General features: G+C 35.4%; 1 protein-coding gene across 3 annotated transcripts in view; it reads right to left on the bottom strand.

Annotated features, from left to right (window-relative positions):
* MNAT1 (MNAT1 component of CDK activating kinase) overlaps nt 1–20,413 on the bottom strand; it is a 233,985-nt gene that overhangs the window by 68,330 nt on the left and 145,242 nt on the right. Inside the window, exon 8 of one of the 3 annotated variants that reach the window (XM_064292557.1) lies at nt 10,485–10,693. The exons of the other annotated variants lie outside the window; for them this stretch is intronic. Coding sequence (XP_064148627.1) covers nt 10,485–10,693 — 209 coding nt within the window. The remainder of the gene's footprint in view (nt 1–10,484; nt 10,694–20,413) is intronic. 3 annotated transcript variants of the gene reach the window in all.

The following is a 20,413-nucleotide window of genomic DNA, read 5'->3' as shown; positions in this document are numbered from 1 at the left end:
TGTAGCAAATGAAAACCATCCCCCTTTTCTACTCCCACTCTTTAGGATTTATGTTCTTACATTTAAAACCAGTTACACAGAGAAACAAAAAAATATGGCAACATTACCTTCAAGTATGAATAATGACTATGCTGGACATTCTGAGTATGTTAAAATAATTTAGTATTACTGGAAGCAACGCTAAAATATATTTTCACTCTTTACCAACAGAACCAACTATCTAGTTCTCATTTGTTGGACTGTTTGTTTGGGTAGTGGTGACACTGGCTTCCTACCTTAAGATCATACCACTCCCCAAACCAGGCGGAAGTGGAAGACATTAGGTAATAAATTGCTATGAAAAAAAGCATAGGGGATTTGGGATTGTTATTTCCTGAGAACAGAGACCATTTATGGCTTATTATGATTTTGTATGTTTAAAAACACAATAACTCAGTAGTAAAAAACTCAGGTAATTTTTCTTCTGCTTGCTAGTATTTTCCAAGTTTTTCTGTAATGAATATATATTACTTTTATAACGGGCAAAATCCAATGAACTTATTTATTTCAGCAGAAACTCTTAAGATAGCTACATGTGACTCCAAGATGACTGGGGGAGACTTTTAGAGAGGAACAAGCTACTTGCCTTAAGGTATTATACTGTATATATTTGTACACCCACTTCTCTGATAACTCTTCTAAGTTTAAATGTTCATAATCTCCATTCTTTCTGAAAATAGGATTGAATGACAATTTCTACTAGTAGGTATAAAGCCTAATGTTTCTCATTTTTACTTTTTAATTTAGTTGAAAAATTCATGGTAGAAGGACTTAGACAAATTAAAAGCATGAATTATATCTTAGTCAATAAGCAGATAGAAAAAGAAAACAGACCTGCATTACAACCATAGAACATGATAACCATAAATTAACAGGGTGCTTTAACCCAAGAGTCAACATGTTTTACATTTGAAAGGTTAAAAAAGTCATCAACCTACACATGTCTAATAATTCCCTAACAACTCAATCTCCAGGTTATTTTTCTTTTTTATCACTTTAATCTCTCTAAATGGAAAAACAATTTCTACATACCTAAAGAAAATAAAAGTCATCTCCACATGAAAGAAGTTCTTAAGAGCATATGAATCTTTCAAGGTACACCTCAAAATAGTTACCTGAATTCTAGCCTGTGACCTTGTATTGTTGCCAAGGAAACGAAGAACTAATGATAGTACTCTTTAGAGTACTTTCAATTAATGGGCTATCTGATATATTTTTAAGATACTCTTTTCTTGCTGATGTTTTTAAAGATCCACACTTCATATCTTTCTGTACATGATTAATTTTTGTTCTATGTTATTACTAAAATTATTACTTATAAAACTCAAAACTGTCCCTAAATAAACTTAACATTTTCCATTAAGCCTTTATCTTTAGAACTATAAGCAAAAGACCTACTAGCTTCCTCATCTCACTTCTTCCTTATCCGTTTAAGCCTTCAACAAGCATTTACTGATCACTCTGCTATACACTGAGTATGAAATAGTTGTCTTTTGTATGATACCTGTTGATTATACATTTTTATATTTGCCTATAAATCTGGATAGAAAGTCAACTAATCAGAGGGCACTATTATTCTTAAATAGGCCTTTAAATATTATTTCAGCTCATGAATAGTTGAGATTAGAAATAAAACAGTACTTAGATTAAAAACAAAGCTATTTGTCTTGGAAAAAAATTCATATATAGATCATGCAGAACCAATAATGATCCAGGCTACATAATCTAGCATTATTTTTTATATTAAAGTTACTTTGTTACTTTGGCCCTAAGATGCAATTTTGATATTCATGATGAGAAAAAAAACAAAATCTATCAACAAAGTTACATTGAATTTAAACTTTAAAAATGAAGTAAAGTTCAAGATATAAAGAGCTCACTACATATTAGCAACATTCCTAGTGACAAATATTAAATCAAATGGTAGCATTTGTCCCTCAAATAGTTTATGTTTATATGAGCACTTACCTTGTGTGAGATAGTATTGTAAGGGTTTAACATTTACTAACTCATTTAATCTTCAAAACAACTCTCTGAGATAGGCACTAATACTAACCTCATTTTGCATATGAGGAAACTGAAAAACAGATTAGTAAAATACCAAAGGTATTATAACTAGTAATGAAAAACACAATTCAAACCCAGGCAGTCTGTCTCCAGAGTCTGTTCTCTTAATCTTTACACTATAAGGTTTAATGCAAAAATAAACCTTAAATAGTTTGGTATTGTTATATCTTATGTTTGCTAAATTAACAGGTGAATAGATGACATCTCTACTGATAATTTATCATACTGGTGATACTCATAAATCATGCTGATTTTTCATCAGGAGAGGCAGTATGTAACCCTAACTACTATAAGGCATTCCTTTTGGCTGCTTTAACTAGCCTCACAATCTTGGACAATCAAAACTGAGTTTTCTGTTTTTGCATTTTCTAAGTATTAAGGAACTATGCCTTACATACTTATAAAAAAAATAAGTTATATAACCAAAACAATCCTGACAGGTAGATTCTATTATTATTTCTATTACAGATAAAAAAAAAGGAAGGTTCAACAATGGGATGGAGAGGGATGCTGGTAAGGAGTGAGCTTCTCGGATCAGGTGGACACATGAGACTATGTTGGCATCTCCTGTCTGGAGGGGAGATGAGAGGGTACAGGGGGTTAGAAGCTGGCAGAACGGACATGAAAACAAAGAATGGAGGGAGGGAGTAGACTGTCTCATTAGGGGAGAGCTATTAGGAGTATGTAGCAAGGTATATATAAGTTTTTGTGTGAGAGACTGACTTGATTTGTAAACTTTCACTTAAAGCACAATAAAAACTTAAAAAAAAAGAGAAGAAGAGGAAGGTTCAGAGAGGATAAATAAGTTCATACAGCTAGTAAGGAACAGAGCTTGGATTTGAAGCCAGGTATGTTTAAAATCTACGTTTCTTATTCCCTATGAAACACTGCCTCTTTGAAGTCATTACTTCATTAATGCATCCATGCATTACTTCAATATATATTTATTGAGTGGCTACTATGTGCCAGACACAGTCACATTATAAGAGTAGCTATCCCATATTGCATTTTATCCATTAATTTACATACTATTGTATCCCCCTACTCTATATCAAGAGTTCTTTCAGGATCCAAACCATGTCTTAAATACTTTTACTTAAAAAAAAAATAACTGGTACTTAATGAATATCTGATAAATAAATGGATGACTGAACAGATGGTTATTATGAAAGCTATATATCTAATCAAAAAATATGTAAGAGCAATTCCCAAACTTTTTGATCTTAGCACCTCTTAACCCTCTTAAAAATTCCTTAGGGGCCAAGACGTAAAGCCAGACATCTCCTTGGAAGCAAGGATGACGAGACTTCATCTCACATACTTTGGATATGCTATCAGGAGGGTGTCAGTCCCTGGAGAAGGATATCATGCTTGATAAAGTAGAGGTTCCTCAAAAAAGAACAGCCTCAATGAGATGGATTGACACAGTGGCTTCAACAATGAGCTCAAACATAAGAGCAACGATTGTGAGGATGGCAAAGGACCAGGCAGTGTTGTACATAGGGTCGCTATGAGTTGGAACCGACTCAACAGCACCTGATAACAACAACAATACAGTTTGTTGTCACTGCCTTGACTTCTGTAAAGGTGTCAGCAATTTCATCATCAATTTACCATCAATTCATATGTCAATACAGTAAAAAGGCAAATAATGTCTAAATATAATTATAAAAATAGTAAGACCTCAAAGATCCTCTGAAAGTGTCTTGGCAGCCCCCACGGGTCAATGGACCACACTTTAAAAGCTTTAATGACAGACTATAAAATTAAGTAATAATTCTTATTAATGGAATACGAAGCTATCACGTATCATCAGGGTTCAATGACATGATTTTAGATTTTTCAGTTTCTTTTCTGATCAGCTGTAATTATTTGTAAGGATTGTCGCTTCCTGATTCACTCTTTCTAAGAGATCTTCCAAGAACAAGGAACCAATAAAAGTGCTTATTTTATAAAAATAAAACTAAAGATAAAGACTTCCATTTCTAGGTAAGATGGAGTACCTGAATTAACCATAAAAAATAAAATGAAATACAAACAACAACGGTTTTCAAGACATTGGGCATCAGACAACAAAGGACAATGATTCCTGAGATGGGAAACACACAAGGTGAGACCTGTGATTGTCCCAGCTTACTGTTTTGAAACAGTCCCTCCCCATGGCAGAGCCATGTGGACTCCTTCACTTGAGAAGAGGAAGCTGACTATCTGGAGAAACCCAGGCAGCTATGCTTTTCAGGACAGAATATTGGAAAGGAAGCGAGACACAAAGACAGAGAACTGTGGGTATCTGTACAGCAATCACCATAGTACTGATAGGTGCTTTCATGTAAGGAAACTACCAGGGGCAAAAGAAAGAATTATCACAGAGGATTAGAGGGAGAAGGGTCCTGCACTCACAAAGGACTGCACTCACAAAGTATCTACTCCCATCAGACAGGCAGGCAGCTGTGTACTTACAATATTGGACACCTAGAGCAGATCATTTTTTTAACACCCTCAGCTCCTCTATGCAAAATTATTTTCAGTAATAATCACAAAAATGAAATAAATAATAATGTAGAAAAGAAATCATACAGTGAGATTTTTCTTTTACTGAACTTGGTACACATAATCTTCATGCCAGTAAAAAAAAATTAAACATGTAAAATATAATAAAATTTATATCACAAAAAAGAGAAAAAGTAATGGAATAAAAATACTAAGTGTATTTTTTTTAAACAGGTAAATACTTATAAGTATTTAATTCTATTACATGATAATCTCTGTTTTTGAGCTTTAGCTTCCGCAAATTTGTCAATGAGTTCATTAAAACTGATCTTCTTTGCATATTCATGTTCAATAGATAGTATAGCCTGATTTGTCAATTTATCTGTGCTCATAGTTGATTGAAGAACACTTCGTAAACTGCAAAGTCTAAAGTTTCTTTCATGAAGCAACAGATATCCAAATACGTAGGAAATATCTTAATGATAAGAATGAATTTGGCAGATTTCGTAAAACTTCTATTTCACAATAAGTTCCAGAAATTCCAAACCGATCATGTTTCTTTAAGGTTGATTCCCGCATAACTCAACAACTTTAAACAAATAAAAGCTCCAAGAACTTAAGTTCTGTTTCTTCATATTTACAATCACTTCTTATTTCAAATCTACTGTTTAAACTTAGGAGAATATAGTACCGCAGGGGAGTTGGAAATAGAAATTTTGCCAGAAGGGTGTTCAAAGGATTCCATAATCTTACAAATTACTTCAAGTGAAGCTGAAAGTAGCTGACTTCAAGGATGTTGGGGGCCTGGGGTCAGCTGTAAATTAACTGAGAGTTCTCTAAATTATATTCTGTGTACAATACAACGTTTATTAAGTAACAGGAAATAAAGGTGTGCTAATTGGAAGCTTGGAAACCCTGGTGGCATAGTGGTTAAGTGCTACAGCTGTTAACCAAAGGGTCCGCAGTTCGAATCCGCCAGGAACTGACTGGAAGAACTCCTCCTCCTAGTCTCCTTGTCACAGGCGCTCCTTGGAAACTCTATGGGGCAGTTCTACTCCGTCCTATAGGGTTGCTACGAGTCGGAATCAACTCGATGGCACTGGGTTTGGTTTTTGGTAATTGGAAGCTTACACATATGCTAACAAATTCAAAAGTGACCACAGCAATTGTTTCAAACTTGGACCAATGAAAGATTTTTTTCAGGAAGGAGTATTTTAAGACAATGTTTAGAACTGCCAGTATACGGTGATTTAAAAAAAAAAAAAAAGACTGACTTTTAATCATTTTTATTATTTTTAAAATTCTCTACAGACAGTACACCTCTCTATTGCATGCACCTGAGACAGACCATTCCTACCATCCCACTCTAGGTACACCAGGGCTATCAGGTCAGCTTTACATATGCTCTAATCCAAATCTTTGTGAAGTCACTATGCCCAACACAATCCTACTGTCCTCACAAGAAAACAGCATCATGGAGACTGAGAACTTGGTTCATGCTTAGAGCAGAATTTGAGTCTTTTTTTTTTTTTTTGAGAATTTAAATAAGGAAAGTTGCTACATAATTTGAATTCACAACCCTTAACTATACTTTCTGAAAACTATAATAATGTAAAATCATAAAAAATAAAGCTCATTCAGATTTTGAAAACTCTGTATATGGCAAGGCCATATGGTACAGCAAAAAAAAAGTACCCTAAGATACAAAGACTTCAGTCCTTGCTCTAACTAACTATGTGACTATGAACATATGAGTTTTCCACTCTGGGCCCTAGTTCACTCTCCTGTAAAAGAGAACTGAATGGAATATTGCTAAAGTTTTTTCCCAGCTCTCAAAGTCTCTTTGGGAGCATATTTTTTAACAATAATACTTGAAAAGTAATTATGAACTTGAGCAACTGATTCAAAGAACTCCTCCTCCTAGTCTCCTTGTCACAGTAAACGGCAGCTCCATTGCTGAGATTAAGCCTTAGAAGCAACTAGTTGTTCACATTAAAAACCTTAAGAGTCATTCTTGACTCCTCTCTTTTTTGCACACCCCCCCACCAAAGAAAATCCAATGCATCAAAAATTCTGTTGGCTTTGCTATCAAAATTATATCCATAATCTGACCGCTTTCTCACCAACTGTACTGCCGTCATCTTAGTACAAGCCATCACCATCTTAACCAGGACTGCCACAAATCTTTTTGCTGTCACCCTTGCAGGCTACCACCACGCCCACCATTGATTCTCCTATAATAGGCCTCTTTAAAAGTGAGTGATACCACGTCATGCTTCTGTTAAAAACTCTGCTATGATTTCCCATCTCCTTCAAAGTAAACCCTGGTGGCGTAGTGGTTAAGTGCTACGGCTGCTAACCAAAGGGTCAGCAGTTCGAATCCGCCAGGCGCTCCTTGGAAACTCTATTGGGCAGTTCTACTCTGTCCTGTAGGGTCGCTATGAGTTGGAATAGACTCGACGGCACTGGGTTTGGTTTGTTTGTTTTCCAAAGTAAAAGCCAAAGCCTTTACCATGGTCTAAAAAGCCCTACATGATCTGACTAGGCCCAGCTCATCCCCTTACATAAAAATCCACTACCATTCTGACCTCATCTCCTGTCATTCTCCACAGTCACTCTGTTCCAGACACACTGGCCTCCTTCTTCTTCCTCATACACATTCCCATCCCAGGGCCTTGGCACTTATAGTTTCTTTTGATTCTCCCCATAACAGATTGCTCACTCCTTTGCTTAATTCATGTCTTTATTAAATAGCCTACAAAAGACTCCATTACTAACTACGTATCTAAAAATTGCACCCCACTTCCATCACTTTATGCTGCTGTATTTTTCTTCAAAGTACTAACTACCATCTAATGGATTCATTAATTTATTTTTATTCTTGGTTTCACCATAGTAGGTATTCTTTGCTTTGTTCACTGCTATTTCCTCAGCACCTAGAAGAGCATCTGACACATAATGCTTCATAATAGTTAATGAGTGATAAACAAATGAATAACAATATTAAAGGAACTGCTAAAGTATCAATTGCTTTCTCAGTTACCATGAGCTAAATACTATGAGGTTTCATTTCCCTATGGAGACAATTATATATAGGGTCTACAGGGTGTCACAAATTTTATAGCAATTTGGGAGGATTTAATCAAATTCCAATAATAAACTTGCTTTTATTTAGAGATCTGTAAAAAATCTGAATTAAAACTACATATATTTCATTGTAATAATTTAGTTTATTTTATTTAGTGTTGCTTTTCTTTCTGAAATTAATGTTGGAATATATCTAATCATATATTTTTAATTAATACTATGATTTAATACTCTTAACGTTCTAACTACAAAAGACTATGCTGGAATCCACTGCATAATTACATTTCCTCAGTGACCTTGTAATCTCATGAGCATTTACTCTAGACTAAACAGCCTCATTCAGCTGCCCTGTGTCTGACTGTCGATGAAAGAAGCTTGTTTGACAACTGTTTCAACCAGAAACATATTTTTTTCCATGATTGCATAAAAAAGATTTAAAACTTACCAGACTAGAGCCAGAAAAGAACTTTAAGCACAAAGGTTCATGTTAGATGCATGTGTTGATTTCTAATTCAAATGCCAACAAAAACAGATATTAAAGACAATTTGGTGTCATGACCCATAAAAAATTATTAATTTAGTAATACTTCTATAATTACAGTCAAGTATAATATGTATCATATACCATACATACACACATATTACAGCCTTTTTGGGGGCTTTTGTATTTTTCCACATTCTTGGATTTTCTGAGGCCCCTGAGACTTTTTCTGATTATAAAACCAACATATAAACTTAAATGGGCAGCACCAAAACACAAAATGAAATATAAAACAAACCCCTTTTCTCCATCCTTAGGTGACCCATGTATAATAATAGTAAAGACCTTAGACAAAAAAAAAAAAAGTATTAAAAACACCACATTCTCTCATGGAAATTTTAAAATATAAGTAGTATTTTCTTACACTAAAAAAAAAACTCTAAATTATTTCTAGAAAAAGATACAATCCCAGTGACAGAGAGCAGATCAGGAGTTGCCAGGGGCCACTACTACTTTGAGGATGATGGGAATGTGCTATATCCTGACTGTGGGTTGGATAGCAACTGTGTGCATTTATCAACACTCAGTGAGATATACACTTAAAATAGGTACTTCATTGTATGCAAGCTGTACTTTAATAAATCTGATTAAACAACTTCTAATTTTTTTATACATTGCCTTCAGTTTGTTTCACTGATGGAAACCAGAATACATTTAAAACTATTTCCTTGAACTTATAGTTCAAAATAACTTCTGAGACTCAGTCTTCCCTAAATTCTCTTTTAAGTAAATAGTTTTCTAGGAATATAAACAGTATTTGCTATTGAAAAGAAATCAATATATAATTAGGTTCAACAAGTATATCGATATAAAAATACATTCTATAAAATATAAAATATATAAAAGACTTAGCATCTATTCATGATACAAACTTCTTCAATGTGGTTTTAAAAAATACTTCTTCAACATGATAAAAACCACTTAAACAGCCAACTTGATACTTAATGATGCAACACTTGAGGCATTTACAGAAAATGAAAAACAAGAAACTGGAGTTATTATCAGAATTGTATAACACTAGGTCTAAAAGTTCTAGCCAAATGCAATAAACTATGAAACTGAAGTCAGAGATACAGCATTTAGAAAAAGACAATTTCTCTTTTTCAGATGATTGACTCCCAGATAAAGCCCCAGATATTTACTTACCTAACAGAACTATTAAAACTATTAGAGTTCAGTGAAGCAGCTAGGTAAAAAATTAAGTATTTAAAGCTTTTATTTATATCAGCAAGAATCAGAACACATAGTGAAAACAATTTTATCACAACAGTATTACAAGTATAATGAAAATTAATTTCCAGTAAATGTATGGAAACCAAATACATTAAAAATGCCTATTCTTTTCTAATCAGTTTATAGGTTTAAAGCAATTCAAAACATAATCCCAAAAGGAGTAGTGTTTGGTTCTATCCAGGGGCGTGACAGGGATAGCTGTGTTTTAGTTATGCTGTTGAAGGCTTTTGTTTGCTTCTTTCACAGTATTTTATTATGAAAATTTCCAAACTTACAGAAAAGTTGAAAGAATGATACAGTGCTTTGTTACTTTGACCAACAAAATTTACTTGAAAGAACAGGTGTAAAAAAAAAATGCTAAGAATATTTTTGAAAACGATAAGCAACAAGGGAGTATCTGTCCCACCTGTGGTAGGCAACTTTGGAGACAACCACCATGATTTCTACCCCATCACATACATGCCTTGCATAATTCCCTTCTCTTGAGTGTGGGGCGCAGTGGGTAAGAGCTACAGCTGCTAACCAAAAGGCCAGCAGTTCGAATCCACCAGGCACTCCTTGGGAAACCTATGGGGCAGTTCTACTCTGTCTTATAGGGTCACTATAAGTTGGAATTGACTCGACGGCAGTGGGTTTGATGTTTTTTTCTTTTTTTTTGGTTTTGAGTGTGGGTATAACTAGGAATACAATGGATTTCACTCCTATGATTATATTACATTATATACCAAAAGGGATTTTGCAGATGTAAATCTCAAATGGGTTGATAGTGAACCCTTAAAAATAAATTATTTAAAAAAAAAAAGGCAAGGAAATAATAACATTCAGGATAGTGGTTACTCTGAGAGAGGTAGAGGGGTAGAATCACAGAGAAACACAGAGGTAGCTTCAATGTTATTGGTAATATTCACATTCTTAAAATGAGTTCATATATTTTTATATGCATAAAATATTTTGTAATAAAATTTTAAAAAGTATTTTTCCAAAAAGCAAGAGATTCAAAGCATGAGTGAGATTTTTTCCTACTAACCGCAAAGAAGATGGAATCCACCACAAGTTTTACATCTGCAAGGAGCCTCATTCTGCCAACAACATGAGTAAGCTTGGAAGAAGACCCTGAGCCTCAGTCGGACAGGACCACAGCACCTAAGCCAACACCTGAATTGAAGCCGTGTGTGATCTGAATGAAGGATCCAACTAATCCACAACCAGACTCCTGAGACTCCTGACACACAGAAACTGTGAGATAATAAATGGATGTTTTAAGCCAACAAATTTGTGGTAATTTGTTACATACATAGCAATAGAAAATGCATACACTACCTAATATTAAAACATACCATCAATCTAAATTAATAATAGTATGATTCCATTAAAAAAAAATGGAAACAGATTAATGGAAAAGAAGGGGGCGGCAGAGAAAAAGTCCTAGTATTTTAATGGCAAAAATATCATACATTAATGGGGAAAGGAACCATTATTGAATAAATTATTCTGGGCCAACTGATCTCCTATGTTGAAAAATTAGAGTAAATATTCTTTCATAGCTCCTTCCAACAAAATAAATTCCAGATGAATTAAGGGATTAAATGTAAAAAGCGAAGCTGCATAAAAACTGGGATATAGATAAATACATGTATTTTTGTGTTGATTTAGTACTTTCTAAGTATAAGAACAACAGAAAATTAAAGAGACATTATCAATAGATTTTACTGCATACAGATTTGTTTAAAACTACCTCACATCATAAGCAATACAAGTAGAATAAAAAAACTAAAACCAAATATTTAAAATATCAAGGGTTAATAGTCTTAACATATGGCTGACTCATAAATAAATAAGGAAAAGATGCTATCCAAATAAAAAAGGGGACAAGGGACATAAAAAGACAATTCATGCATAGGGAGTTAAAGATGGAAAGAAATAGCTACAAGGAATGTGCCTTAAATATAAAGGCAAACAGCCTCCTAAAAATGCAGACCAGTACGTGCAATGGTACGAAAATATGAAATAGCACCATAATGTTCTTAGGAAACCAAATATAAGAGGGGCAGGATAAACCAACTATGAGAGGGGGTCAGATTATGAAGGTAATGATCAATTGAAGGATATTAATAACAGAGAGACATGATCTGACTGCTTTATTAGAAAGCTCTCTCTGACAGGAGTAAGGAAGGACTTTTTAAGAAGAAAGACAAAGAGATTGGTTGTTGTAACAAAAAATTTGTCTGAATTTCATCTCAAATTCCTAACAGACATATAAAATTCCAATTTCTCAATTTCTAAGATCAAAAGAATGATAAGGAAAAGTATCTCCAAGGTTACTATGGACTATACAATATCCTATTTCCTCAAGAATTAACACTTTTAATTGCTCTGCCAGGATTGTAGTGGATTTGTAACAGGTCAGTAGCTTTTGATCAGCAAGTTGGTTTTTAGCAATGTACTATGGCCACACAAGAAAACAAAATTGATAGGTGCTGATGGAGATAGAACAAGAAACTTTTCTAATTACCTTCAGGTTCTAGTTAACTGAGTTAATTAAATACTATCACTACTACAGCAAAATTTTTCACTACTGATTATGTAATAATAGCTAAATAATCTCATCGTGTGGTTCAGAGTGACTCAAGGTACTAAACCATCACAGTTTAAATCTATTTTTAAAGCTCTCATGACTGATAACTCATAACTTAGTTATGTCAAAGGAGTGAAAAAAAAGAACATGTGCATTTTGCTACAGCATTCTGCCACAAATATACAAAAATGTTCTACGTAAAATGAATTTTAGTAGCCAATGGCTTCATTCATTCATAAGTAAGGATAACTGAAGAAGACACATTTTACTTAAAGATCATATTTTACGTTATAAAATCATACAGGAGAAACTGAAAGTCAGAACGAAAATAATAGATTTTCAGGAAAAACTGAGAAAGGCATTCTGAAATGTCATTTTGAGAAAGCCATTTTCAGTTTTCAGCTTTACCTATATTATGATTATTTTATACAGAAACTACAAGGATTTCAAACTGGTTGTGTGTTTAATACAATGAAAACTCTTTCCAAGCTACTGAAATATTTCACCACGTAATATTTGCAAGGCTGGTATAAGATTGTCTGGAATATAACGCATAATCAGCAAATTTATGTCTAACATTTTGTCATTCTGAATTATGTTCCACTATATCATCCTCTTATTCATCAAGTGGAGCCCTAGTAGCTCACTGGTTAAGAGCCCGGCTGTCTGCCTAAAGATCCGCAGTTCGAATCCACCAGCTGCTCCCTGAAAACCTACGGGGCAGTTCTACTCTGTCCTATAGGATCACTATGAGTTAGAGTCGACTCAGTGGCAATGGGTTTGGTTTTATTCATCAGGTATTTGAATGGATTGAAAATATATTCAAAAACATTAATTAAAATATGATAAGAATCTCACAAAAAGAATTCGAGTAAAAATTTGTATAAATTCATACTGACATAAATTACAAATGTTTAAAAAAATCAATTTTTAAATCTTATTTATAACTACCACCTGTGAAGTGGTTTGTAGAAATTTTAGGAGTAGGTTCAGAAGTTATATTAAATCTATCTACTGGAATACATAGAAGGAATAAAGAGAAAAACTTGTACTTATTTTAATAAAGTTATACCTACTCTACATTTTGTTTAAAAAAATTAACTCTGTAATAAGCTCATAAATAATCAGCTCACGTAAAATAAATCACTTATTTCTATTTAAAACAATTATGTTTGATTAAATTTAAAACTGATGAACAAAATTGAGTCAAAAATGCTCATAATTTATATCAGTTAAAGGAATAACTCTTCTTTGGATGGAAAGTAGTAAAATTTAACTAGAAACCCAGCTGATTACTAAAAAAAAAGACAGTCTCACATTGCCAATGAATGAGACTTTCCTAAACTAACCACTAAAGCTCTCATCTGGGGAATTTCAATTAACAGTTAAGTTTTCCCAATGCTTGCTCCCATTGGCACAGAATTAATAAAACATGTTTTCATATCGCCTCTAGCAAACCAGAAAAGTACTGCCAAGGCAATTTAAACTATAATTATATATTCTTAATACTCTCCTGAACAAGAAATTCTTATTTATTCTTCAACTACTTCTCAAGTTTAACTTTTTAGGAAAGATCTCAGTAACAACCACCTAAAAATCTCATGGCAATGTACTTCTGATTTTATCCTTTATCGAAGTTACAGAAAAGACAAACACATAGTTCTTGGAGACAATGCCTCCCAAGGCCTTAAGTCATCCACTCCCAAATACACATAATTAAAATTATTTCGAAAGTGCCTATATCCTCAGTTTAGCACCAACTAAAGTGAAGCTACAAAAAAATGTACTACTTTTAACGACATCATGTCAAAGCAGATATGAGAAAATGGAAATCAGGTAGTCAACTTATTCTCTATTTGCCTCTAGAGAAATTAAACTGTTCCCTCTATATGATAACATAGTATAAAATGAAAATTATTTTTGGAATAGGAAAAGAAAGGAAAGAGGAAAAAAAAATAGGAAAAGAAAGGAAAGACGAGCAGAGGCTAAAGGACCGGGGGGAGGGTGCACTGTAACGGGATAATCAGGTCATATTAGAGGCAATCTTTTAGCAAAGATGTGAACAACCCTTAGAACAGATTGAAACTAGTAAAACTATTATGGCTTTAGTCAACTGATACTTATGTTCCTTATATCTTTATAATGGTTTACACGTCAACATAAAGAAAACAAAAATCTTCACAAGTGCACCAATATGTAACATCATGATAAACAGGAAAGACTGAAGTTGTCAAAGATATCGTTTTACTTGGATCCACAATCAACACCCATGGAAGCACTCAAGAAATCAAACAACACATTGCACTGGGCAAACCTGCTGCAAAAGACCTCTTTAAACTGTTCGAATGCAAAGATGTTACCTTGAAGACTAAGGTGCGCCTGACTCAAGCCATGGTATTTTCAATTGTCTCATATGCATGTGAAAGCTGGACAAGGAATGAAGCACACTGAAGAATTGATGCCTTTGAATTATGGTGTTGACAAAAAATATTGAATATACTATGGACTGCCAAAAGAACGAACAAATCTGTTTTAGAAGTAGTACAGCCAGAATGTTCCTCAGAAGCAAGAATAGCAGACTACATCCTCACATACTTTGGATATGTTATCAGGAGGGATCAGTCTCTGGAGAAGGACATCATGTGTGGTAAAGTAGAAGGTCAGAGAAAAAGAGGAAGACCCTCAACAAGATGGGCTGACACAGTGGCTGCAACAATGGGCTCAAGCACAACGATTGTGAGGATGGCACAGGACCAGGCAATGCTTCGTTCTGTTGTACGCTGGGTCGTTATGAATCGGAGCTGACTTAACAGCACATAACAACAACAACATGCCTTTATATTCCTTATATCTTAAGAGCAGCATCTTTGAGGATACCAAATCATTCTTTGAAAAGTCACTTCACAGAGCAACTCCTTCAGGATCTCTCTAAATATTTCTGAAAATTAAAATAGGTAAACCTATATTTTTAAATATATTTTTAAATGTAGAACAATAAGAAAAAAATTAAGTGAACAGCTTCAAATAATAATTTCAGAGAAGAAAATTAACTGTTGTTGTGTGTCAATGAGTCAATTCCGGCTCCTGGCGGCCCTACAGAACAGAGTAGAACTGCCCCATAGGGTTTCCTACAGGGCTTCAAACCGATTCTGTTCAGTTAGTTCAGTCATGGCCATTGAAGCAAAACCTGAAACGACTCAAATTTTTAAAATGTGGGTGAAACAGAACGATAAACAGAATAGGAAAAATTATGGGTTGAAGCCCTGCTGGAAACTTAATCTCCCTCTTAAAAAACAAGGGCAGCATGCACACTGCATAGCAACCAAATCTCTTGACTGGCATAGTGGGAAACAGAAGTGCCCTGCTCAAAGATAGCAGCCGACCACACCACTCTGATGTGTGTCACTCTCACAGTCCTGGCTATGATACAATCTCCCACATAAGGCTCCTGAAAGGACTCACTATACCCTTTTCAAGTCTCCCATTCCAGGGCATTGAGCTATCATTTTTCCTCCTCTGCTTATCATTCCACTTCACCCAAATTTTTAAAAATTCGGGTGGGTTCCGATTTCGGTTCATCAGCCATGACTGAATCACTGAACTGGTTCTAAGCCCAAGTTTTCTAGGCTGTAATCTTTTTGGGAGTGGATCACTAGGGTTCTTCTCCCATTGAACAGCTGGTGGGTTTAAACTGCCAACCTTTTGGTTAGCAGCCTATCATTTAACCACTGTGCCACCAAGGCTCCTTAGAAAATAAACTAGTAACATAAAAACTCAATTAATTTAATCCTTTTGCCAAGGTAGAAGGCTGAGGAGAAGAGAGGCATGAGATACATTTAATTTGGTAGATAAATAATTCCTGGTCAAGAAAACATAGATGTTTCTTCAGTGATTCTGATATCACTATTGATTATCTAGAAATTCCTCCACTACTTAGCCACAGTAGATGGAGATGGAAAACCAAAAGGGAAGAAGACACTAGGTATTTCTCAAGCTGAAAGAACTGAAGAAAAAATTCAAGCGTCAAGTTGCAATAGTGAAGAAGTCTTTGGGGAAAATATGAAACGACAAAGGACACATCAAAAGAAGATGGAAGGAATACACAGAGACATTATACCAAAAAGAATTAGTCGATGTTCAATCATTACAAGAGGTAGCATATGATCAGGAACCAATGGTACTGAAGAAGTCCAAGCTGCTCTGAAGGCACTGGCAAAAAACAAAGCTCCAGGAATTGACAGAATATCAATTGAGATGTTTCAACAAACAGATGCAGCCCTGGAGGTACTCACTCGTCTATGCCAAGAAATATGGAAGGCAGCTTCCTGGCCAACTGACTGGAAGAGATCCATATTTACGCCTATTCCCAAGAAAGGTGATCCAACCAAACGTGGAAATTATAGAACAATATCATTAATATTACATTCGAGCAAAATTTTGCTGAAGATCATTCAAAAACAGCTCCAGTAGTATAGCAACAGGGAACTGCCAGAAATTCAGGCCGGTTTCAGAAGAGGGCGTGGAACCAGAGATATCATTGCTGATGTCAGACGGATCCTGGCTGAAAGCAGAGAATACCAGAAGGATGTTTACCTGTGTTTTATTGACTATGCAAAGGCATTTGCCTGTGTGGATCATAACAAACTATGGATAACACTGCGAAGAATGGGAATTCCAGAACACTTAACTGCACTCATGAGGAACCTTTACACAGATCAAGAGGCAGTTGTTCGGACAGAACAATGGGATACTGACCAGTTTAAAGTCAGGAGAGGTGTGCGTCAGGGTTGTATTCTTTCACCATACTTATTCAATCTGTATGCTGAACAAATAATACGAGAAGCTGCACTATATGAAGAAGAACAGGGCATCAGGACTGGAAGAAGACTCACTAACGACCTGCATTATGCAGATGACACAACCTTGACTGCTGAAAGTGATGAGGCCTTGAAGCATTTACTAATGAAGATCAAAGACCACAGCCTTCAGTACGGATTGCACCTCAACGTAAAGAAAACAAAAATCCTCACAACTGGACCAATGAGCACCATCACAATAAATGGAGAAAAGATTGAAGTTGTCAAGGATTTCATTTTACTTGGATCCACAATCAACTCTCATGGAAGCCGCAGTCAAGAAATCAAAAGATGCACTGCATTGGGCAAATCTACTGCAAATGACCTCTTTAAAGTGTTGAAAAGCAAAGATGTCACCTTGAAGACTAAGGTGCACTTGACCCAAGCCATGGTATTTTCAATCACATCATATGCATGTGAAAGCTGGACAATGAACAAGGAAGGCCGAAGAAGAATTGACACCTTTGAATTGTAGTGCTGGCGAAGAATACTGAATATCCCATGGACTGCCAAAAGAACAAACAAATCTGTCTTAGAAGAATTACAACCAGAATGCTCCTTAGAAGCAAGAATGGCGAGGCTGTGTCTTATATACTTCGGACACGTTGGCAAGAGCGATCAGTCCCTGCAGAAGGACATCATGCCTAGCAAAGTACAAGGTCAGCAGAAAATCACCCTCAAGGAGGTGGACTGACACAGTGGCTGCAACAATGAGCTCAAGCATAACACTTTTAAGGATGGCGCAGGACCAGGCAGTGTTTCGTTCTGTTGTGCGTAGGGTTGCTATGAGTCAGAACCAACTCGACGGCACCTAACAACAACAACAACACTTAGCCACAGAAGGCTAAAAGAAACTGTTATAGCCAAGAGCTATTATTTGAAGTGCATACAGGTTTATATGTAATCACAACAATTTGCCTTCTAATGGTTTAGATTATAGTATGTATCTACAGTCTTTATTGAGATAAATAAAAGTCTTTTAGAATCCTGAAATTAATTGTATTCTAAATATTCAATAGTTGATAAAAGCCCCTCCCTGCCACCAAAAAAAAAGATGATCCAGCCTCCTTTACTTCGGTTCGAATTAGATTTTAAGTATATGAAAAACTTAGAAAAAAGTTCAAAGCATCTTATCTGAAGGACACTTCCTTACATTTAAAAATCCAACCCAAAATGGTAAAGGCACAGTAAAGCCCAAAACGGCTCCAAGCAGTCAAAAGTGTTGCCAAAGTTTATTCAATTTAATACTTAGTGAAAAGAAAGTTAATCAAATCATCAATCAGGCTACATCCATTTTACCCAGAATTTTAACTAGGCTAAATTATCACTACCACCATGGCATAATAAAAGAGGGATATGAGAAGGATATTCCAGGGAGTAAACTCAATAAGATCAGAAATAATTAAACACTAAACGCAAGAGGAAAGGAACTATTTAAAGAAGCAACAGCAGCCAGGCCTCTGATGCTGGAAAAGGACAAAGGTCAGGCACCACTGGGGAAGAGGTAAAAAACTACTGCCTCCTTCCACTACTCTAAATCAACACAGGAAAAGCCACCAGCCACTGAGAGAGGCAGGAAACCCACTCATAGGTAGGCTACCATACCAATGCAAAGTAGAGGTCTGAAAGGAGGAGCAAGAAATCCACCTGCACTCTAGATCCTGAAGTAGAAGGTAGAGGTTGTTTGGATCTGGGAGACAGTTAGGAACACTGAGGGCACACCACTCTGAGGCTTAACCTTATAAAGTCTGCCTAAGAGTAAGACTGGAAAAGGAAAAACCAGGAAACACCCTTGTTCCCACCACATGGCTTACTCCAAGTAAAATGAAAAAGCAGCCTATTGCTGGAAAGGGGCATGGAAATAGAACCCTTCAGTGGCTCTGGCTGGCAGAGCTTGCTATAACCTGAAGGTGGAGCGAGAACATTTCTCTAGCACTCCAAGCCTTATAGTAGGCACATAGTGGCAGCAGACCATAACTGGAATAATTTGAAGCCTGTGGTGCACTGAAGATAACAAGTCCAACAACAAAATCCAAACCAAGTTCAAACTACAGACTTAATATTTCAAATTCTCACACTAATGGCCCGAACAGAAGAAGGGGTGTAAGTATTTCTGGGCATAAATATTATTTATCTCAGTCTCTACAGTTCTGTTACACAGAATATCTAATATTCAATGAATAATTATAAGAAATACAAAAAAGCAGGTAAAAACAAATCCATTGTCAAGACACAAAATAGTAAACAGAACCAGACCCAGAGACGCTGGAACTATCAGAGATAGGTTTTACAATAACTATGATTAACAAACTAAAGGATATGGTGAAAATGGCGAACAACGCGCACGAACAGGTGGAAAATTTCAGCAAAGAAGCTGAAATTATGAAAAGGAGTCAAATAAAAATGCTAACTATGAAAGTTGCAATAGCAAAAAAATTCTTTTGATGAGCTTATCAGCAGAATGGACACAAAAGAGGAATAAGTGAATTTGAGGCTAGGGCAACAGGAATTATCCAAACTTTTGAAACAAAAATTGAAGGGAAAAAAAAAAAATTGAAAAACACGGGACATCTAAGAGCTATAAAAGAGGGGGAAACCTCATACCACCAAGAAAGCAGCACCAGAAGCAGAGTGCATCCTTTGGACCCAGGGTTCCTGCACAGAGAAGCTCCTAGTCCAGGGGAAGATTGACGAGAAGGACCTTCCCCAAGAGCCCAGAGAGAGAGAAAGGCTTCCCCTGGAGCTAACGCCCTGAATTTGGACTTCTAGCCTACTAGGCTGAGAAAATTAATTTCTCTTTGTTAAAACCATCCACTTGTGACATTTCTGTTAGAGCAACCCTAGATAACTAAGACACTCAGTATCAAAAGGTCTAATATATGTGAAATTAGAGCCCCAGAATCAACACAGAAAATTGGGACAGAAGAAATATTTTAAAAGATAAAGACTGAGGCATTTCTAAAATTAAACAGAAAATATATATCCAAGGAGCTCCAAGAAACTTTTAACATACCTATGTCTTTAAATGTAATGATAGGTTCTTGTAGAAAACACAGTAAATTCTGCTTTTTTTAGTCCGATCTAGCAATTTCTCCTTATTAATTAGATTGTTTATACCCGCGCTGTCCAATATGGTAGCCACTAGCCACATGTGTCTATTTAAATTACATTGAATAATATTTAAAATCCAGTCCTTCAGTTGCACTAGGCACATTCCAAGAGCTCAGTAGAAATATGTGGCTGGTGGCTACCATATTGAACAGCATAGATATGGAACATGTCCATCATTACAGAAACTTCTATTGAACAATGCTGGTTTAGAGCATTTACATTTAATGTAATTTTGATATGGTTAAGATTAAATCTACATCTTCCTATTTGTTTTCTAATTGTCCCATTTCTTCATTTTTTCCCTCCCTCTTTTCCTGCTTTTTCATTAATCACGTAATTTTTATGACCTTATTTTTTTCTCTGCTATTGGCTTACTGGCTATATACCTCTGTTTTACTTTTTTTTAGTAGTTGC

This window comes from Loxodonta africana, chromosome 10, assembly GCF_030014295.1.
Source record: "Loxodonta africana isolate mLoxAfr1 chromosome 10, mLoxAfr1.hap2, whole genome shotgun sequence".
Lineage (NCBI taxonomy): Eukaryota > Metazoa > Chordata > Mammalia > Proboscidea > Elephantidae > Loxodonta > Loxodonta africana.
This window is presented reverse-complemented; position numbering and strand designations above follow the sequence as displayed.